Source organism: Athene noctua, chromosome 4 (genome assembly GCF_965140245.1).
Source record: "Athene noctua chromosome 4, bAthNoc1.hap1.1, whole genome shotgun sequence".
Lineage (NCBI taxonomy): Eukaryota > Metazoa > Chordata > Aves > Strigiformes > Strigidae > Athene > Athene noctua.
The window spans coordinates 42,501,839-42,524,844 of NC_134040.1; the positions used below are offsets into that span (position 1 = coordinate 42,501,839).

The following is a 23,006-nucleotide window of genomic DNA, read 5'->3' on the forward strand; positions in this document are numbered from 1 at the left end:
GTCTGTTGTGTTTATAGAATGTAACTTAATAGATTTAAATATGACTTAGAAGTAAATAGTATGTACAGATTTAAGGTGCAGTATGCTTCAGTTGTCAAAAAAAATCCCCTGTTACATCGATACTTGGCTGAGCTTGGTTCTTTGAATTTCAGTCTGCATGCAGAGTTGAAAGACGCTCTTGAGAAGCAACTGGAGGCTTTTCCTTTCATGCCTCTGGAAACCGATATTCCTGCAGATGAAGGCATAGTGAGAAACCTTCAAGAACAACTACAGCTGGTGAATCAAGTGTGTGAGATGAAACATTTGTACTGCTTTATTTCTCTTGTGCCTTGTCAGATTAGGGAACACTGTTTTATTTCTTGGTTCAGAACTCATTTGTTCAGAGTTTCTTGAGACTGTTCTGAGGCCCTCTGAATTCTCTGTAGCTAAAGAAACAAGTACTTATGTATTGGCCAAAATAACGAGTCAAAGTGTTCATCTTTCTGCAGGGCAGGGGCCATCTTCTTTCCTTATATATTTTCCTCTTACAATAGTACATACTTATGTTCTTGTTAAAGCTCTTACTTCATAATTAGCAAATCAGCAATTAGACAGTTATCAACCTTTTCTCCTATCAGCATAAGACCACTCTAACACATGCTGTGCAGACCAATCACCTTCTTGTTCACGCGGTGGTAACTTCTCACAGTTCAGTGCTTTTCCACAGTTCAGTGTTGCAGCTGTCCGTTGTTTTTCCCTGCCACCTTGGCACAACTTGGCAGTTTCTTATCTTTCTCCCAAGGCCTGTTTCTCATCAAAGCCTAGCTGCTTCTCAGGGGCTGCACAGAGCTGACAGGCCGATGTCGACTTGCCTGTCTCCCACATACTTATACTTTCAACTTAAAGACCTGAAGGGAGTTCATGTAAGAAGTTTTTCATATTAACTTGTGTCTGTAACTTTACCTAGATGACTTGATCTTTATATTGAATTCCTGACTAGGAAATTAATGAAATACTTTGTTCAATTCAAGTTTTTGTAGTAACTTGTCATTTTAATCAAAAACACTGTAATGTGATATGAGGAAGCAAGTATATGTGGGGTAGCAAAAATAATATTTAAATCAGAAAAAATAAGCACATTTTGTTGAGCTTATTAAAACGATGTATCAACCCTGTTGAGTATAATTAAGTTGAAGTTAAATTGACAGCTGAACTTTGGTATTTGAGTATTATGTGCTGTAGGCCTACAGTAAATGGCTATAAAAGTTTGAGCTATAAAATTGGTGGAAATTGAACTTGTAAGCATCTGTTTTTCTGCATCTGAATTTGTTATTTTGTCTGTGTAGTTGTAACGTGTGCAGAGAAAAGTACAGAAAATGGCATTTCTTCAAAATAGAAGTTAAGACTTCTCTTTTTAGACAATGATGAAGGTATATGTGCTATAATATAATATTTTGTGCAAACCATTGTTCTGTAACTTAGGAAAAACAACAAGCAATAGAGCTCTGGCAGACTGTATTACAGGAGCATGATCGACTCCAGCAGCAGTATGAGGCGCGTGGGACTGAAACGCAGATTCACGTGACTGAAAAGCAAAAGCAGAAAGTAATTTTCATGTATATTGTTGTTAATTTTGAAATGTTTTTCTATACTGTTGAGATTCTGGGTCTGTGTGTAATTAAAATGAAGTGGGGGGGTTCTACTAGTCCTGTTAAGTATTTTCCATAACAGTCATGTGAAGTTGAGTGGACATAATGTGGTCACTGATTCCTCAGCTAAATGCATTGTTACGATTGGAAAAATTCTGGTTTTGAAATATATGGACAGGAACTTGGGGAATGCACCGAGTCAGTGCCTAGATACATATATGTGCACCAGATATGCATATGCACATAAATAATTGTGTTTGATCACATGGTTGGAAATTCAACATCTTAAAAAGCTGCTAAAGATGTCTGAATTCTAAGGTAGAAGTCTTTCATGTTTTCTCTGATGTTTGAATCCTGAATTTTCTCTGTTAGATCATAGTGGGGTAGTGGGAAAATAGCCTATTTCCTGTTGTCATTCAGTAAAGAAGTGTGTGTAAACAGGTGAAGATTCAAGTTCACCAGTATTCTTCTAATGCTAGCTTGTGTTCAGCAGCCTGTTTCTCTTCTGCTGTTTCTGGGGACAGCCCTTCGGAAGAGTCAATAAAACCCTTCAGGAAATTTCATAAAAGCTGTTTTGCTCTGATGAGCTATGTAAAGATGCTCATTGTGTGAAGAAATAATAGAAACTTCATACCTATATGTACCTCGCTACAGATATTTCCATTTCTGTAAAGAGATGCTACAAATTTTTGAACGTTTCTGTTTTCAAGTACGCTAGACTTGTGGGCACAGTTACAGCTCACCCCCTATAACAGATATGGCATTTTTTTACTGCTTTTTGGTCTTTGTGATATTGTCCACCTCAGCAATACGCTCTTTTCCTAGAAACAGGAAAAATACCTGTACAGCTATTGTGCTCTGTCAGGTTTCATAATTGCAAGTAATAGTTATGAGGATTCTCTTATCTATGTGTAGCTCAACGTTTTGCTCCTCTTCCTTCCATTAGATTATTTCTTGTGTTGTATTGTTAGTCACTGGTAACATGCACATAGTAGAGCATACAGACTCACTGGTAGCTGTTGGAGGGTTTAGGGCTGTCAGATTGCACTTTCCGTTCATAACTAAATTCTTGGTGGATTTTAATGCCATTGTAAGAAGAATGAGGTTGAGCTACCTTTTATTTTTAAGTATTGCTGGTCTCCCATAGAAAATGACTTTTCAGTTAAACTTTTTTATTTTAGGTTTTGCTTTTAATGGAGTAGCAGAAAATAGCTATCAAAGGTAAATAGAAATAGATGAGACCAACTAGACTTAGAATTGACAGAAAGCAAAGATGAAAGAGGATGCTGTTGTAAGGGTTGGATGTAATAAATAAGGGAGTCAATAGAATAGGCTTCTGGCATATGCTTGACCTTGAGACTGTTAGATAACACAAAACGATTAGTAGGTATTCCAGCTCAGGGACCTGAGTCCTCTCTGTGCTCTGAAGACATTTTGACATGCTGCAGGTGATTTTTCTGTGTTATGATAGTTTTCCTAGGATGACAGAGTTCATGTTCAGGGACTCAGGAGTTTAATTGAACAATTTTTTGTATGAATACAAACATCCTATATGTCAAAGAGCAAAGTAAACATGTCCATACAGGCATTTTTTAATTAAGGGGTGCATGTCTGCTACTGTGCCTAGCAAAAATGCTTATAGTAGCATCGTAGTCTGTGTGGATCTTCAAAGGCAGTACTCGTGTATGCTTTCATATTCGGATAGTGAGTGTGTATGAGTTTTGGAAGGAGGCAATTAGTAACTGAGTGAAATTGATACATTTTTCAGTAGTAAATCTCATTTTCCAGATTACTAGGTCGACAACTAACAGCAATCTAATCAAAATCTACAAAGGCCCATAGAATTTCCTGCAACATATATACGTTTTTTTGAAACTGTTTTCAGTTGACTGTGAAACTTTCTAATTACACGCTCTTTATGATGATAATGATTATAAGAAGCTCTGAATTATCTTTCTAGGATCAACTGACTGGCTTTCAGCAAGTGCATATAGCCCATGATAAAATGGAGTTGGTAAGTAAAACTTTCTGAACAGTGACCTGGTAATTTTTTTTTTCCCCTAGTAGAGCCTCAAATTATAAAAGGAAAAAGTCCTTCATATATACTTGACTGGAAAAGAAATTGTGCCACTCAGCTTTCCAGACTTCTCTAGGGATCTTCAAAAATCAAGTAGTAATGGCTTTTTTTCCTGAACTCCAAACACCAGGTCAGGCTGGTTGTGAGGTTAGTTCCTTAATATTAATGTGAGCTCGCTCTTCAGGAAGTCAGTAGTAAGCTTACACTCAGAATTTTAGTATGTGGTGAGCGTACTGCAGTCACACATTAAAAACCATCTTCACAAAGGAGAAATGATGACAGTATATAGACTAGCTCAGTCACATGTTTATCGATGCCTAGTTTGGCACTGCTGGCTTCAGTGTCTTTGTCGTTGACACTTTCAGGGATTTTTCTAAGCTCTACTCATCTTCTAGTGCTTCATCCATATCCTTCAATTGTGAGCCTTCTTAGTCTCTGAGCTTTAGCCTAAGACTTCCAGGATTGACAAACAATTTTAATATGGAAACACTGAGGTAGAAGACTTGAAGTTTCTGGCTGAACGGCTTCTCTGAAAGACATGATTTCTGTGTTATTTCTGATTAATGTTTGTCTTGGATACTGGCAGTGCAAAAAGACTCCTAACCTCGTCTAGGCAGTGTATTCTTTTCTGTCGTTATCGCTGGAACCTTTTTTCATCACATCTGACCTCTTCTTAAAATACAAGCCTGTTTCTTTGGTGTGAAATATTTGTAGGTATGAAGGAAGGATTACTGCAGTCTTTGTCATGGTGCCTCTGTTATTGAAAACTTTTATATTGCCATCTTTTCCTTTTCCCTGCTTTTTCTGTTCTGTTCAAGCAAGTCAACTCTTTAAATGTTCTCTGACAATGTTTTCAAAATGCCTAACCATTCTTCTTGCTTACCTTTAAATTCTTTCCATCATTCTTAAGCTATGGTGCTGGAAAGGGCACGATACTCCAATTGAGCCCTTGCCAAGGTTGAGTAGTATATTGCAGATTACTACAGAATTGTATCTTGCAAGCAGTTGTCCTATTTACAAGCTATTTCATTAGTATTGATAAAAGCAAAATAATGCTGTCAGAGAGGAACTTTTGCCTTATGTAGTCAGTGATGGTCTCACAATTAACTTTCTCTGAAGATAGATACTTTAGTTGGGGGGGGGGGGGGGGGTCTGCCTGAAAACTATCTCAAGCAAATACTATTATGAGCTTTTAAAGCAGTTTTGCTGAGGATTTGGAAGTTACAGACTGATCTGGTGTTACAAGCAAATAAGTAATAGGTACCTCAAAAAAATCAGAATCACCAAATGCTTAAAATCATAAAATTGAGATGATGTGGAGAGGAGAGAGTGAACTCTTTGAAAGAGATGAACCAGACGATGTTAAGATAAATGTAATCCATTTGTTTGTTATCAAAAATACATTTAGCAAGGTCTGTTACCAAAGGCATATATATGTCATGCAATTAAGAAGCATACCCTTTCTTGAACTAACAAACTGAAAAATAGGAAGTGAAGAGACAGAGTAATTAATTAGTCAGGTTTTTTATTGTGGTAAAACAGCTGTGTTTCCTAGATGTGCTCAGGTTAGAGTTGATCAGCATAGTGTTCTGGAAATTAAATTGAGTATTGAGGTACCAGTGTTCACTACTGATGTTAAACTATTAAACAGGGTACTGAAAACTGAGGTAAACTGCAGAAATTTGTGGAAATAGCTTATGATGTTGAGAAATATACTCGTTTTGAGTTCTCAGTGTACTCATGATATTGGGTATTTGGGTAAATTTTGTCTGACATTTCACTGGTATTAATAAAAACAAAATTATGTGGGTAAGAGGGAGCTTTCACTTTGGGTACTCTGGTCTTGAAATTAACCACTCAAGGTATTTGAGAATTAGGAAGGGTCTGAAAACAATTCTTAACAGTCAAAAAAATCAAGAAGAACGTTAGCAATTATTGAGAGGAGGGTGCGAAGGAATATTTTGTGCATAAGTCCACAGTATAGTAGCTTCTTGAATGGTGCCTGCAGGTGTGGTCATCTCTAATATCTCAGTGTAAGGTCTATGTAAGATCTAGTAAAGGTTAGTAGGGTAACAAAAAGTACGAAGTGATTTTCCTTCGACTGTCTTCTCATTTGAGAATGTCCCCTTCAGCACTATGACTGGTATAGAAAGAATGAGGGAGGAGCAATTGCTCCTTGTTTCTTGTCTCTAAAAGAAAGGAATTGTTTCCAGCAACATGTGGTCCACTGTGGTAGTCATTGTCACAAGGTATGCTAGACACCTAAACTAGATGGGAATGCTATTACAGTTCTCATTTCGGAAGTTCTTACACTACCAAAAGGTTGGAAAAAAGGGAAGGATTAGGTAATATCACTCTTCATTTGCTTTTCTAAAATACTCTACCTAAACCTTGGCACTTGGAGACCAGCCACAGTGTTAAATAGACCTTATTGGCTATTTTGATTGTATTATATTCTGTAGAAATGCCCTATAACAATTCTGAACACATAATATTTTCAAAACAATAAGGCAAATGTTACAAATGTCTCCTTGTTTTTCAGAGCTGTCAACAGTTTCTGAAAACTGTAATGCAACAGAATGTGGAACTAGAGCAGCTACAAAAACAACTGAGGTATAAACCAGCCAATTTTAAAAATCATTTATCTTTTCTATAGCTTTCTCTAACTTGCTGCTGTATTGTGGGCCTTGTTTGTACTGCAAATTGACTTGATAGTGATAGTTAAAACGGTTTCAGTTAATTCCTCTTAAGTTTGTTACAAATGTGTGCATCATTAGTGTGAGGGTAGTGTATTTCTGGGTAGCACTGTTTGGTTCAGCTGTTTCCTGAAATATTCAACATTTGACATTTGATTTAAAATGAAAAAAGTGTCAGTATCGCAGCAAGATTGACTCTGAAGGTAGGTTTTCATTAGAATACAATTTGCTCAGAATCCAGTTACATAATTACTCATTTCTGAAATTTGAATGTTCACAGTTTTAATGTTTTTAATAAAATTTCCATTCACTCTTTCTCAATAAAGAGATCTAAACCATAGGCTCTTCTGAAGTTACAGGTAAGGGAAACAGTTAATTATATTCCTGAAGTATATCAAAGTGAATGAGAAAAAACCCTGTCACAGGTATTTATTTGTATTTACAGCCATAGTCTGTTCAATGCCAGTTTACTGTATATGTTAACTGTTTTAATTAGTGGTAGCTGAGGTCAAACTAGAATTTAATTTCAGTTAAATAGTGGATTTGTAGATTGATAATAAGAAGGAAACAGATTCATTATCAACCAGTGATTTTTTTTTTTTTTTGGTATAGCATTACCTAAAGCTTTAGGTAATAAGCTTTTAAAAATACACTTCTGAGTTTATAAGCTTAAAATTTACAATGTACTTAAATTTTAGTTTCATTATTAAATTTTCCTTTGATTTTAGTGATTGCAATTTCTTTTGATGCTGTAATTTAAAATATTTAACATGGTTGGACTGCTACAATGTTTTAATTAATTTTTCTTTTGATTTTAAAGAATATCACCCCAAAAATTATAAAAAATAACTTCCATTTTTGTGTAAGCACTTAAAGGTGACTATGTTTGCTCATGCACTCAATTTTGTATGCAGCTTCTGCAGGTAATGCTGATATTTGGAATCCTAGGTTGGCTGAATGCATGCTGATACTGATTTTATCCCTCTAAGAAAGAATGTCTGCATCAGATGTTCCCTCTTCTCTCTTCCAAACCCATACAAAAATACTGCTTGAAGAGCTACTGGATCTCTTGTAATGCTAAGTGATTATCACCGTAAAGATTGCGCATCATACATATTTCAGCATCTGTTTAATGAATCTAGTTGTACTATTTGTAGACGTTAAAGTTACTCTGTCATAATACAGTAAAAGATACAGGTTTAGAGTGAATGAACAGATTCATTAGTGCTGAATATTGATCATTGTTGGATATTTATTAATCAATTTAAAAACTGGTCTTTTTTTGAGATTGGTTGTGTCTAAACTTTCTTGCTGTTAAAGCAATAAAAATTAGCTGCTTCTAGTAGTAAGCTTTCATCCCCTACTTGGTACACTATGGTTTACTTGAATTGTATTTGTTTCAAATAACGTTTATTTTTAGATTTCCTTTATACAATAAATTTAGGACCAGAACCTGCTTACAAATGCCAAGTTACCTTAATCACTGACGATGTGTTTTTGTGGCAGACTTGTTAGCGTCTCTCATTTTTATTAGCCAAGATTTTTCCATGGAAAATCTTTTTTCAAAAATAATGTATTCTGGAGAAGGAAAAGGTGGTGACGAGCAATCAAAGATGAAAGGTGCTATTCAGGGTATTTGCTAAAATAAAGTATTTCCAGACGCGGTCATCACTTGCAACTTGCTTGTGTATGCTACCACTTAATTCTTAAAAGGGAAAGAACAACGTTTTCATATCCTTACTTTTTGGGAATTTCTTTCCTTGCTGAGGATGTTAGTGTTAAATTACTGGTTTGGTATCTCATTCAGGTATAAATCTTTGGTCCTGCGTTGATGTGCTTACATTGACTCATGTAATAAGTGGGTATGAAAGCAGTTAGCATTAACTGAACCAATTTTAGGCATTCAATAAATGCTATCAACATTCAGTTTATTATGGCATTTCTAAAACTCTCAGTGGTTTTGATTAAAAAACACAAAAAACAACCAAAACCAAAATATTTTTTAAAAAAACCCAAAACTCAAAATCATTCAGGTTGTGGTTGAGCAGCCGCTTGAATGGTTTTGTCAAACTTAACAGATGTCATGATTTCCTTTGGTCTCATCTTCATTTTACACTTTAGGCTTGATCCTTGGAGTTATATGAAATTCCTTAATGATACCACTTTGATGAAAAAATTTAGAGTATGGCATGACAACCACAATGGCTACACTCTTTGATTCCTAGCCATGCATACACACATCCTTGTGTGTAACTGTCTATACGGCCATGAGTGTGGACAGTAGAAGGGAATTGCATGTTTTCTGCTTAAACTACTGCTTCAGGAAGAAGATATATTAAAAGGTAGAAGTCCCTGGGACTGACTGAAAGCTGGTGGACCATCTTGATCTGTGCTTTTACTTACACATGCCCAAATATATATGCATATTTTTAATTGCTGTTTTATAATTAGTGAAATTGTGAATTAATTTAGACTTCCATCTAAGTATCCACAGGGCTGGAGTAGTCATCTGCCTTATCCTTTCAGAACACTAATTTCTCATTTAGTATGTTCTAGCTGGACAAGACTGTTCAACATGTGGCTTAAATCGATCAAAGCACTTAACTGCATGACACTAATCAGTAAATGGACAATCACTGGCCTATACATTAATGATCAATATTAATAATATAAAAGGTAAACCATGATACTAGGCATTTGTAATATATTAATAAACAGACACAAATGTATAAACAGCCTTCTGTAATTGACCCTATGAAGTACTGATTTCACATGATTTTTGTTGCTTGCTCTTACATAGGTGCACACACCCTCTCTCAGAGGAAGCAGGGATATATGTGCACAGATACTCTCTTTTTTGGCAGTACGTGTTTTCCTATTTTCACACCCCTCCTGCCTGAGGTGTGTGTGCTCCAGCTCTAGGTGTGTACCTGTGCTTCTTCCTCAAGTCTGCTAGTTGTGCTCTGCTGAGCAAGCACCCCGTGAGTTCCCATAGACACACCTGGTATGTTGGTCCCTGTTTATTTCACCCCGGGTTGTCAGTCTGCCAGCTGGGTGCAGGGCTACTCCTGGGGTCTGGTGGGGTGGTTGTTCTCAGTCTTGAGAGAAGGTGACAATGCCCATGGGGTGACTCCTGGCAGGATCAAACACCGCTTCACTGCTGGGCTGTCACGCTAGGGTCTGTTAACCCACAGTCACAAATTTTCATGTTTCCTTTCAACCTGTCATCTCAGAAGTCTAACTGTTTGGCTGGTGGTGATCATGACCAACCTTTGTCATTGTTACTCTCCCCATAGTGTTCTCACTTTTGGGCAAAGTGGCTCTCAAAGGGATTTTGCATCTCTAATTATGGGCAGTGATTACACTGATGTTCTTCTCAGATCAGCTAAAAGTTCTTGCAGCCCTACAACCATTACTATGTTATACTCTCAAAGCTCATGACAGCAGCTCTGTATAGCTCTAAAGTAAGTGTTGCAGTGATTCTCAAAGAAGTCTGGAATATTTTCACCAGTTGCTTCACTAACATGAAGTTGCATAGATGTTGTTTGCATGGATTATATAGCATATATTGCAGACAATTCTAATCCTTTTGGATGTTTTTAATAAGTTTACATTGATTTATGTTGATAGAGTATCAAGTCTGAAGAGGAGAAGTGGTTTTTTTAAAAACCAACTTGTTTATAACAATTCAGGCTTGATTTAGGTTTGTATAGCATAGATTAAGTGTAATTTTGGAGCTTTTCATTTTGCTGAATTGATAGCGTGTTGATAAATTTTAGATATGTTAATCTTAACATATAGCAAAGTATACAATCTGACACACGTAGCCATAAAACACTTGAAACGTGCTCCTGACATATTGACATTCTATATCTCCAGAATGCGTGTCTAAAGGAGGACGGCTAGAATAAGTTTTGACAGGTAATCTGGGGAAAAGGAGACCAAATGAAGAGTTCTGTTGGAAGTTATTTTCAGGTTGATATTAGATTTTATTCTTTAGATCAGAAGTTGACCTTACCCAAAATAAAAAAATTTAAATTTGAGCAAATACCCCTGAAGAAGTGTTTGAGAACTGAGTCATTGCTTCTCATCTATGTTAACATAAATTCAATGTAAAATGTACAGTAACACTGTACTACTTGTCTCCTATTTATGTACTATTACTCTAGCTATTAAAGTGTCATAATCTGCCATGCATAGAGACAATGCGATATTTGATGTATTTCTGTAGAGAAGTTAAGTTTGAACAGATTTCACTTATATGCTAGAATTTTTATTAAAACATTTATTAGTGCTTTAGTGTTTTGAAGCTCTGTTGTAAACAGTTAATAATTTAGTTCACTACATGATTGTTCTCTGGAATTAACTACTAGCAGCCATCTCTGGAGAGGGGATGATTAACAGTCAGTGATCAAATAATCTTCTCCGGTGATGTGAACTGTTGAGTTTAGCTGCAAGTATTAAAAATGTTTTCATCTATAGTCTAATGAAATATTTTAAAAGATCTGTAGATAAAACATATAAACTAAGAAACTTGGCCTTGCTGGGACGTGTATCTGCATTTCAGAATCTTAAAGCTTTTAAACAGACGTGACTCGCCAAGATTCTTTTAAAGATATAATGCACAGTGAAAAAATAGAAGTGCATCTTTAGAATCAGTTTGTTGCCCGTTAAACACACATCTCTGAATTTGGTCATTAAAATGCATTTTTAATAAGGTGTTCTGAGTTTTTATGACTCATATTTTTTCTTATTTTTCCCTTCTTATGCTGGGTTTTGAGTTTTTGTTTTGTTTTACAGCCCGTTTTAAATATTTTTGAGGAAGCAACTTAAAGTTCTCATAAATTCAGTAATACTTTTTGTAGAAGAAAGGTGCATGGTTTGGCTGGAGTAAGATCAAAGTTTTGGACCTGCAATGAGGATGGTGTGTCTAAGAATGGTTATCCTGGGTTTTGGTTTTTAAGAAATTAGAACAAAATTAGCTTTTCTGATTAATTAAGATGAATGTAAGTATTTGCTGTGGAATTGCTGGGATTATGTATATTTTGCTTAAGATTTTCATACAGGTATAATATGCTCTTTTTATGCCATTAAATCCATATTATTATCTCTATAAGGAATATTTGCTTGAATTAAGTATTTTTTAGCTTCCTTCATAATAATTAGTGCTCCACTTTGTGTTTGTTTATCTAATATGTTTGGTCTTTTTTAACTTTATCATGCATTCAATCACTGGTCTTTAAATTTAGCCTAATACACAGCCTGAATAAATGGGTTACACCCCAGGTGAAATTCTCTGTCTTTCTGTTCCCAAGTCGGAGGAGTACGAGTGTTGCTTATTTCAATAAGCTTTTCTACTGAGGAGAAAGTCTGATTCATTAACTAGTCCTTTTTTTCTTTTTATGTTTCAGCTCATAAAACCTATTTAGATTACAAAGTACATCAGTTAAATTCTTCAGAAGTCGTTACTGATTTTTTTTTAATTCCTAATTGAAATGCTTTAGAAAGTAAGATTCTGAAAAAGATTTCTCTATTAAGTATCTGTAGCCAATTATATTTAAGTTATTGAATTAAGTTAAAGTTTTTGATTGCCTAGTCCCCCTAAATATTTGATCAACACACACACACCTTCCTGTTAAGCTATCTTTAAGAAGTCTTTTCCACAGGACAATTGTTTCATGAATTTGGTACTCTTCTCTCACTGTGCCACATAGTAAGAAGGAGAAGGGGGAAACCTTTTCTGCCCTGTAGGAACAGTATTACAAAACCTAACTGTCTTTCACAGCTATTTCAGCGGAGTTGTAATAGAGCCAGTTTTTTCCCCTATAACAATTGAAATGTGATTCATAGACTTTTTTCTTTATACAGGCAGGCCAAAATAGATAAGCAGACAGCAAATGCTAAGATTGGTGAAATGACCAGATTGACAGAGAAGCTTCAAGGCCGGTTGGAAAGAAAGGTATTGTAGAGAAAGGAATACTTTTCTGTTGCAATTGAACGGCTAGTCAGTTATCTGAATGCTGATGTTAAACTATTCACAAGTTGTTCTCTAACTTGTATTATGTTAGTATATCTTAAATTTGTTCAGGGAAGCTCAGATGGTGTCTGGATAACACATATATGCTTTCTAGGAAGAAGATGTGATATCTGCTCAGCAAAGAGAAGCAGCATCTGACAAACGCCTGCAGCAAATGCAGTCTAGTATAAAACAATTAGAAACAAGGTAAAGATAGCTCATTGGGTGTTAATAACAGAATATATGCAAGTGAGATAAAATACAACTTCTTTTCAGTCTCTGGATTTTGTGTTTCTGAGCAGTTCTGTTTTCTCAAAATACTTAAGTCTGACTGCTCTCTATCTTATTCGTTCTATTCTGCAGTCTTTCAGACAGCTTTTAATTTCAGTGTATTCAAAATGATAGACTATCTGATTTTATTAACTGTAATGGAGAAAAAAATGAGGCATATATTTTTAATTCTAGTACATAAATTCTGGTTACTGAATTGTCATTAGCTTTAGGTGAAGTTCTAAAGAAAAACATTCAGACTGAAATTTGAAAATGTTTATGTAGACTAGCTGGTTTTGAGGTGAATACAGATTATTTTTATTTTTTTTTTTCTGTGTTAATTAAGATTTGGTTTCAGGTTTTAGTTCAGCAATCTTCATACAAAAAAGATTACTTAATAAAACTGTTAAAGCACACTTCTTAACAATAAATTATAGTTACAGAAGTAGTTTGAGTATCTGCTGAGGAGTAGAGCTTTACTTCCAGCACTATCTACTGGAAGATCTAAGACTCGATCAGGTTCTTCCGTGTGGATTTTTTTTTTTCTCCTTCACTCTCCAAGGATATGACACTTAGGTGAGCGCAGTGATTTTGATTCAAGTATCACGAACAGTTGAACATTAGTGAAATAACCTGATAGGTCAGAAGAATTTGTAAATTTCTTACTGAAATATTTGTGTGACTGTTCATCTTCCCTTCTTGGTTACAGCCTTGTGAGCATTATTACACAGTCTTCAGTAACTCTAGAAACCAAATAATTAGTGGGGAACAAACCTTGTGACTATGTGGTCAAGTACTGCCTCGAGGATTTGCTCAGGCTTGTGTGGCTACCTCTGCTTGATGAATATCACTGGCCTAAGCATTGTGGAGGCTCTTAAGTTTATTTTAGAATGTCTTGAAGAGTTAGCTAGTTTTATTATTTTCCGTAGGTTTTTGGTTCTACAAAAATTGTGCTTTGGTTCTACAAAAATCGAGTGGTTGTCTTTCTTCGTATGTTTGTAATAAAACATGTTAGAAAGTAAAAAAGCATGGCTGCTTCAAAAGGCAGCCCAAGTGTTGCCAAAGTGCTCACTGTGGGTATTTAGAACCATGCACTTTATTGAACCAGCAGCATCTGTGGAACTTCCCGAGATATTTTATTTTGAGGATACCCCTGAGGCAATCTTGTGCCTTCTCATGCCTACCAATACTGACAATTATAATTAAACAATAAGAATTTCTGAGCTGTTGTAAAATTACCAGTGGTTTTCTTGTTCTAATGGTATAGCTGCAACTTCATTGCCCACATCCAATTATTCCATTTCCTCCACAGAGGAAAACTTTATTCCTTCTGGGGCTGTTGTATTCTGTTTTAATATAGAACATTTCCAGTGATGTATCCCAGGATAAGCAACATTCTTCTAAGGTTCCTCTGAGATTAGAACGTTGAGTTCACTCCTTTAATTCTGTTTCTTTCTAGGACTTGATGAATATCAAGCTCAAAGACTCTCTCCAAAAACAAGCAGAAAACCAGGAATGCAGTTTTGGCAATTTAAGAATAAATACTTCATATTATTTTAGTTTGAAAGAATTAGTGTCTTAATCAAGCATCTTGCTGTTAAATGAGTAAAATTATTACAATCTTGTAGATTACGTGTTACTGTCCAAAACGCTGAACAAGTGAGAACAGAAAGAACAGCCCTGGAGAAACAAATTGGAGAGCTTCAGACAAAGTATGCTAATCTAGAAAGGGAGAAGTATGATGCTGCTGCAAAAGTGCAAGACTGCATACAGCTCTTAGAAGAAGCTAACCTACAGAAAAGTCAGGTAAGGCAACAGATTAAGATATTTCTTAGGTATTAGGATACTTTCATCACTTAGAGTTGTGAAGTGCCTGATGATGTATTCTTGCAGGCACACATGGCGTACACGACCAAGCTTCTTTTATGTCTGTTGTACTAAAATTAGCAACGCGTAAAATAGTGAACAGTGATATAACCATATCTTACTTAGACTTGTCATTCGGTATAAATTTCAAAGAATATGTTGAGTGCCTGGATTACAGTGATCTAAGTGGTACTACTGTACCTGAACTTGAATTTTCAAAAAATTTTGACAGAATTTCTTAGCAAATATGTATAAACAAATTGGGCTGTCAGAATAAAAAGGAAAGTCCTGCTATAAATTTATAAGTGGTGAGGAAAGAAGAGCTAAACTAAAGGGATTTTTTATTATATGATGGACATAGGTCACCAAGAGAGTGAGTTCTGTGTTCAGTTCTTAATTATTGAGAATAAATCTGGAAAAGTGACTAAATAATGAGTGGTTGAAGCCTGCAGTCAGGAAAAAGATTGTGAAGGTATATATTAATGTATTGTAAAATGGCAGAAGAAGTTCCAGGGTGCCACACTGGGTGCTGAATTTAGTCTTACAAGTCAAATGGTTTAGGCGATGGTGTGGATATCTCCTAAGAACACATTCATGCAATCCTCAGTGGTGCTCAATACAATTAATAGAATGTGCAGAATGAGAGAAATAAAGATGCCTTTCATCAAAGTGCACCATCATGTGCAGTTTTGATCAGCCCGTCTCAGGCAAGACATAGGAGAATTAGGAAAGTGCGGGAGGAGTCAACAAAGAAAGCTAGATATGTGGAGAGGCCTTAAAATAAATTTTTATAAACACTATGTGATTCAACAATATGTGGCACAGGATGATGTGTATGCCAAAAGTATAGATATGAAAACAGTCACATTCAGGACAGGACAATCTACCAGAACTTCCTAAAGAACAGTGTCTAATCCAGCAAATCTTGACATGTCTTTTAATCAAAAAAACCTAGTCACCCTGTTTTCCCAGTTCTTAACTTTCCTGAAGTATCTGCAGTTTGCCCCTTTAGGAGGTAGGATACAGGGCTTGGTAAACTTTTGTCTAATATGGGCTCTTTGTCTTTTAATTCTAAACTTCAGTTTGAGTTCAGACTTTTAGAAATCTAATGAGTTCTGTTTGCTGGCAAGACAGAATTTTAATGGACATCTGATGATTGTAGCCATCAGTTAGTGAAACCCAGTTTATATAATGCCTATGGGAATAAATGGAGAATGTTAGAATTCATTCTGTTTGAGCTAACATGTTGAACTGTTGAGCAGTTAAGGAGATAAATACTCCCTTTTAGTCTGAAGTTGCTTTTCAAATTTGAGGAGCCTTCTGAGTATCTAAACTAGATTTTTACTTTTAACAGCTGGAATATTAAAGTTAGTGTTGCTCTTGCTGATTTCAGTTCTGTGACAAAGAAGGCAGACCTGCCTCCTTTTTTCTGACAGAAAAGGGAGCTAATCTCTTTAAAGAGATGCTGCTACCTTCTGGCCTGCTTACAGAATAGATTAAAATATTGACAAAGCTTTAGGGTTCTGGCTGTTACTGCAGTTAAACTTCTGTGATTCTGCTTGTTACACGAAGAGGATTATCATCCTGTAATAGTCTTTCTTCTCATATATTTAAAGGCATTTAGGAAATGCTTTGGTGGCATCTTGTCATAATTTCCTCATAACTTTCTGCATCTCATTTGCTTTATGAACTGATCTTCTACAATTCCCTTTACCTGTTAGGCTCTGGTTCAGAAAGGGGTGAAAAATGAAGTTTTACATGCTCCAGCTCTTGGTGGCCACCTTTGGACTTGTCAGTTCCTTTTACTTAGTAAGATATTTTGATCCTTAACAGCATTTCCCTACAGCCCAGTAGTGGGGAGAATATCAAGAATGAAAGGTAAAAATAATTTTTTTCAGAGTTTAAAAAACAGAAAACGCTTTTTCATTTGAAAATTACTGGTAAGGAGTATAAAACACATTTCCTCTGCTAAATATTAGTACATCAGAGCAGTATTAGAACACCAGTTTTCATCCAAAAGTAGTTCAGCAGATCATTTGATGCTACTTGCTGTGAACTCCCATGAAGCTGACAGAATGAAGTGGCCCGGTAAAAATTATTGTGATGTAAATTGCATCTCTTAAGATTGTAACTGGACAGTTACAGATAAATAAGTGTCTTGTTCTAAGTAACAGTTTAGATTAATGCTGTAGTAGTAATAAACTGGAATTCTCACAGACTTGTTAATTTACTGCTCTGGCTAAAGCATCCTGATTTTTTCAAACTGGGAAGTTTATTAATGAACAGGATTAAAGAAATGCAGCATAACATACATTAAAAGAGTAGTTTGAGAAATAAAGTACAAAGTTGAATGGGAGCAGTAAAAGAGAGTATGACCGATGAAGTGGCATGTTACTGCCTCAAGTGGGTAACCTTCTATAGACTGAATTTATATTATCCATTAGGGACATTTTTATGTCGTCTTTTATGCATCTACATATTCTGGTTGTGCCACGTAAGATTTTTCATCTGACCTGTTAAGAATTCTATACTCTGTAATCTCTTCAGACCAGTGTCCCCTATTCTACTTTTTCATCAGTAACTTTATTGCATCCTCCAGAGGAAGGGTTCTTTGCTGTGCCTTATTCTGTAATTCTTGCCATTCTTTCATGCTGAAGAGCTGTTTGGTTCATTATAATCCATCATGAAAGGGGCTGCATACACATTTCTTAGTTGCTTATAAATTTTTATTCCTTCACTGTTGGTTTTCTGGGAGATGGACAACTTAGTATATCAACCATAAATAATGTCTAGCTATGTGTAGGGCCACATGTGTGTATATACAGGTATTCAGTTTTCTAACAGAGAACTTTCTATGTGTCCCTGTTGACATTTTTAATTACAGATCCTGGCCCCAGATGAGAACATTGCAGAGTAGTCTTGCCTTTTGGTCTGAGTTCCTTTGCCGCCTTCTTTATAATTCCATGCCCAGTCAAAATCTGAAAGTCCCAATAGAAAAAGTCATCTACTGACACTTAACTTTATGTGCATTCTGATTTACAAGAATGTGCAAAATGTTCTTGCCATTCCTGTTTTCTTGTTGGGTCTCACTATCAGCTACTCCGAAGTAAAAAGGAAAAAAGGTTTTTTGAACAGTGACTATATGTGGTTTCTTCTCTCAGTGCTGGATACTATGTCACCACTGAAATATTATCGGTAGTATTTCAAGTTGTTATTTTTTTCTAGGCACTCTTTGGGGAGAAACAAAAGGAAGAGGAAATCAAAAAAATGAAAGATGAGATGTCTCAACTTGCAGAAGATACTGCTGCAAGAATTAGAAAGGCAGTAAGTTATGATATTTAGAAAGAAGGGAAAGTTGTTTTTTTTTAGTTTTCCATAGCATGAAAAGCTGTTGATGGTGCAAGGTTACCATGAGCAGTTTTCTTGCAAGTGTTTCGATAATACAGGTAGCAAGTCAGCATGCTGACAGTACTGTACTCTTCAGCTTTGTTATCTAGGCATATATTCTTCTAAACTAAATGTTATTCTTAAATCTCACAAGAACCAAAAATGTTGATGCCTGTGCAGACAGTGGTATAGTGAAGGCTGCACTGTGAAGATGTAAAGAATGTCACTTCAATTTCAGAGCTTTTGTTCATTAGCACATCAGCAGACTGAGTGTTGTGTTGGTATCAAGGTATTTAATTTAGGATATGTGGCCTCATCTTGGAAATTGCTGATGGAATCTTATCCTGTATGTTCAGACAGTAGGACCTGTGGAAAGTTAATCATGATTTTGGCATCTCAGTACTTAAAAATACTCTCCTAGTTAGGCAGGTAAGACTCTTCTGCCAAGTGCAGCTAACGATCAAAAGGCTCAGTGTCATAGCACACTTAAAAACCAGAATTTGGTAGAGAAATTACTTTAAAAAAAATGTTGTCATCTCTATGGTTTTTCTTATTACAAGCAGCTGAAATATTGAAGCTCTTCTGATAAAAGACTAGTCACAAAATTAATTTTCTCCATGTTGTGTCCCATCTGCAGTTAAAATGCAGACTAATCTATCTGGAGATTCTCAGTAATTATTTGTATGTCAAAGAGACTTGCTTTATTTTAACCTTCCTCCAGAGGAAGTAAAAGGCTCATTACAGACATGTTTCGACAGTGTCTTTTGTTGCAAGTGGACGACAGTGTAAAGCAACCTTATGTGTAAGTTTTCAGTGGTGTAATTGATTTTTGCCTCCTTTCACTTTCTTCACCGTGACACAATGTGCATATGTACTGTATAGGGATGAAAGGATTCTTTTTCTTTCCATTTCAAGAGGTTTCAGGAACACACTGCCTAAATTTTCAGAGCCTTTAAAATGAGGATAAAGATGGTTTGTGCCTTCTATTTGGTGGTTACCTGAAAGAATCACAAAAATTGCGTGGATTACTATTTAATGTCATACACGGTTTGGAGAAGATGTGAGAGCTAAAGGGCAACTAGTGTGACAGTGATTTACTAATCAGAATTTAGACATTTAGAAATGCCCTATTTCTTATTTTTAATGAAATTATCTCAGTGAAAGAGAATCTATCAAAAGCATAGAAAGTAACATTCTAAACTATGAGTTGTCATGTTTCTTCAGGTATTACCAAATACTTCTTTTGTTATATGATCTAAAAATATGTTACAGAAATTGCAGATATCTTGCACTTAATGGACAGCAGCTTTCTTGATAGTCTTACTGTTCTTTTTGTAAGGCCTTGTTGTGATGTCTTCCTTTCCACTTTTTTTTTAAGCACCCTGAATTAAAGTAGTATGGATTGATAATAAACAATTATGCTAACATTTATGTAGTAAGATTTGTCAGTTATTGCAGTCCCAGATATACATGCACCACACATAGGCAATATATATATATAAAAAAACAGGATGGAAAAATCGTTCATGGGATTAATTTTTTAGTTTTACTTTGTTTTTGATCACAGGTAGATTCTGCAAAGAAGCAATATAATGTGCAGATTTCTCGACTAACAGAAGAACTTTCAGCTCTTCAGATGGTATGGTGTTGACCAATGAAAGTATTTTTGATAGCAAAACATTTGAGACTTCTAGTTTTTGTTCATCAAGTAAAATACTAAATTCAGGTGAAAGTAAGTGAACTAAAATATACTTAATGTGTAATTGTGTAGGACAGCTTTATTACTGTATAGCACTTCCTGCACTTCTCCGGGCATTAATGCAACATACAGAGTCTTTCATGTTACTTGACAAAAGCGACTGTGTGCAGTGTCTTAACAGTCAATGCAGAGATTCATATTCAGATGTAAAGGGTATTTGCTTTGAAAATTCATTCCTAATTTACAGATTTGCCTTGTGTTTATACAATCATATCTTACTTTTACTGAGAATTTGCCCGACTTTGCATGAAATAATACAGTTCTGCAAATCCACCTACTTTTTTGTGCAAGTTAATTCCTTGAGTTACACATATTCTTGTTGTAGTTCACAAGCATCTTGACAGTGAGATTCTGTGCTCTAGAAAATATTTCCCATGTGATGGCATTTCTTAAGTATCCCTGTTTCTTTCAGAGATAGATAAAGCATGGTCAGCTGAGTATTCCATATCTATTGTTGAGTATGTAGAAAGGAAGTATATGAAAGTTGATAAAGTATTCTAAGAGAAGGTCTGTGCATCATAATCATGATATTTTTGAAGGAACCAGGAACTTTTAACAAATTATGTTGAGATCAAAAGAGCTTGGTGCATATGCACATATTTATGGATTAACTTTATAAAAAAAATTTATATTACATGTCTTGATCTACATAGCAAATGAGACTGATGAGCAGGTAAATATAATCAAATGTACACATACCAGCAGCAAGAATTACGTTTACAATGGCTGGGTTTTGGCTTTGGCACTTCTTGAATTTTTGAGTTATTTTTTATTAAATTTATTTTTTAAATAATTTTTTTAATAGGAATGTGGAGAAAAACAGGGTCAAATTGAACGAGCCATTAGAGAAAAGAGAGCAGTGGAAGAAGAGCTTGAAAAGGTAAGGGAACTACATGCATTTTGACATCATGTTCTCTTTTTCAGAAGGAAAAGTTACATTGATATTTTCCCATTTTGGATGGGGTTTTTTTCCCCTTCATTTTCTTACTTTGTTTCTCGAGTAGGGCTTCTTAATTGTAAATCTTCATGTAATTATTTTAAGTTTTAGGGGTTTTTTTTAATCCAGAAGTGTTTTAAAGCTGAAATACTAAAAAGCATGGTTCTTCGAAAAGTGTAAAAAGTAAAAGGAGATATGTTTGACTTAATCTGAAAGAAAGTTGGTACATATTCCAGATAAACTTGAGCTGAATAGACAGAAAACTAAATGAATGCCAGATCTTTGACAACTTCTTTCCAAGTATCAGCAAAACTGATAGAAATTCAGTTTTGTTTTAAATCACTTGAAAATAGAATACACTGAGGAGTAAGTAGCCTCCTTGTCAGTACTACACTGCCAGTCAGCAGTGCAAGGTGAAGATGATCTTACATGTAAATTTGTTCTTCAGATTTACCGGGAAGACAGGGGAAATGAATCTGGCAATAGAAAACTAGAGCAACTGCATCAGAAATACTTATTTGCAGAAACTACCAAAGGTGACCTTCAGCTAAGTCTACAGACAACGCAAAATAAACTGAAGCAACTGGAAATGAAGTAAGTAATGGATGTTACAGAAATTAGAATGAAAAACAATTGAAATTATTTCTGACTATTTAAACTGTTGATTATACATTAGGTTTTTGTCACATCTCTTTAACCAGTAGCAGGAAAAGTATCAAGATACCATAATTCTGAAGTAAGGGCAGTTATGATTTACTATGAACGAATGAAAGGGGATAACGTGCTATAGAATGAAAGGTTTTCTTTACAAGATGAGAACTGCAAGCAGCTGTTTGACAAAAAAAGTGAAAATGGGAGCACTTTACTGCATTTTTAAATACAATTTATAGGAAAAGTTACTCTGAAATATTCAGGCAGAATTTATTACTTTATAAGTTCATTTACAGTATGATATCTCTTATTACATGCGTAACACTATGTTTACATTGCATAATGAATTTGCAGGTCTGTGTTCAGAGGTAATAGACATTATTGCACTTCCAGTAATACAGTGGTAAAAGGTACAATATGGTACATGTCTTTGGACCGGGCTGTTGTTTTCAGCATGAAAAGTATGGGATTCTGTAGAAGCTTCACTCATTTCTGTACTCTGATGATCATAAGTCCTGTCACTTCGCCAGAGCAATCCTCAGCTGGGTATCTGGAAATGTTATAAAAATTAAAATCTCGGTTGCACGTTGACATTTTACTGAGATCACTGCAATATTAGATTGGGTTTATGAATTCTGTCATCTTGATAAAATTCTTTGCTAACTTGTGCATAGTTCTAGCTGTCAAGTCTATTAAACATGCTGAACTGATAGAAGCTTTCAGGAAGAAACAGGGGAATGGCTGTACTGAGTCACAGAATCATCTATGTTGGAAAAGACCTTGAAGATCATCCAGTCCAAGCATTAACCTAACATTGACAGTTCCCAACTACACCAGATCCCTCAGCGCTAAGTCGACCTGACTCTTAAACCCCTCCAGGGATGGGGACTCCACCACCTCCCTGGGCAGCCCATTCCAACGCCCAACAACCCCTCCTGGAAAGAAATGCTTCCTAATATCTAGTCTGAACCTTCCCTGGTGCAACTTGAGGCCATTCCCTCTTGTCCTGTTGCTTTCTACTAGGCTAAAGAGGCTCATCCCCAGCTCTCTGCACCCTCCTTTCAGGGAGCTGTAGAGGGCGATGAGGTCTCCCCTCAGCCTCCTCTTCTCCAGACTAAACACCCCCAGTTCCCTCAGCTGCTCCTTCAGAAGACCAGTGCTCCAGACCCTGCACCAGCTTCGTTGCCCTTCTTTGGAATTCAGACCAAAGATCTGTCCCAATATTTGTTTTTATCTCTTGAGTACCAACAAGACTTTCCTTCTCTTTCAGCTCCGAGGAAGAGAAATCTCGTTGCCAGGAAGTTATCTGTAAATTGCAAAGCACTCTGGATTCAGAAAGAGAAAAGAGTACCTTTGTCAGTGAACAAAGGCTAAAACTTCAGCAAGAGAATGAACAATTGCAAAAAGAAATGGAGGGCTTGAGAAAACTGGCCATAGAGGCTCAACAAAAAGCTAAAATAAAGGTGTGGTTTATGTTATTTTTATTTTAATGTAAGACTGATATTTGCTTAATAAGGCAGCCGTTCTAAGAGATCATTGAAGGTTTAAATTAAGGATGAAAGTTTCAATGATGCTTCCTGATTTCTGCTTAAAAGTAATTTTGTTGTAGCATTGTGTAACCTCAGAATCTATTGAGTAACTCAATCTCTGCTAATAAATTGTAATTTAATATGTATTAAATTCTGCTTGATAAGAAGATCCCAAATGTTCTTTTCTTTT

The 23,006-nt window shown here is 35.7% G+C and overlaps 1 protein-coding gene across 5 annotated transcripts in view; it reads left to right on the forward strand.

The window, feature by feature from the left end:
* The window catches only part of SCLT1 (sodium channel and clathrin linker 1), a 49,028-nt gene that overhangs the window by 6,658 nt on the left and 19,364 nt on the right, over window positions 1–23,006 (forward strand). For 2 of the 5 annotated variants that reach the window (XR_012633564.1, XM_074905099.1), the window contains exons 7-18: window positions 153–285; window positions 1,462–1,584; window positions 3,589–3,642; window positions 6,248–6,318; window positions 12,270–12,360; window positions 12,533–12,624; window positions 14,316–14,493; window positions 17,779–17,877; window positions 19,508–19,579; window positions 20,505–20,579; window positions 21,085–21,230; window positions 22,558–22,750. Coding sequence is in view for 4 of the 5 variants with exons in the window: in XM_074905099.1 (XP_074761200.1) it covers window positions 153–285; window positions 1,462–1,584; window positions 3,589–3,642; window positions 6,248–6,318; window positions 12,270–12,360; window positions 12,533–12,624; window positions 14,316–14,493; window positions 17,779–17,877; window positions 19,508–19,579; window positions 20,505–20,579; window positions 21,085–21,230; window positions 22,558–22,750 (1,327 nt within the window). In the remaining variant the exon portion in view is untranslated. Of the gene's footprint in view, window positions 1–152; window positions 286–325; window positions 903–1,461; window positions 1,585–3,588; window positions 3,643–6,247; window positions 6,319–12,269; window positions 12,361–12,532; window positions 12,625–14,315; window positions 14,494–17,778; window positions 17,878–19,507; window positions 19,580–20,504; window positions 20,580–21,084; window positions 21,231–22,557; window positions 22,751–23,006 lie in introns of those variants that run through there. The other 3 variants (XM_074905101.1, XM_074905100.1, XM_074905102.1) reach the window with 3 other exon arrangements.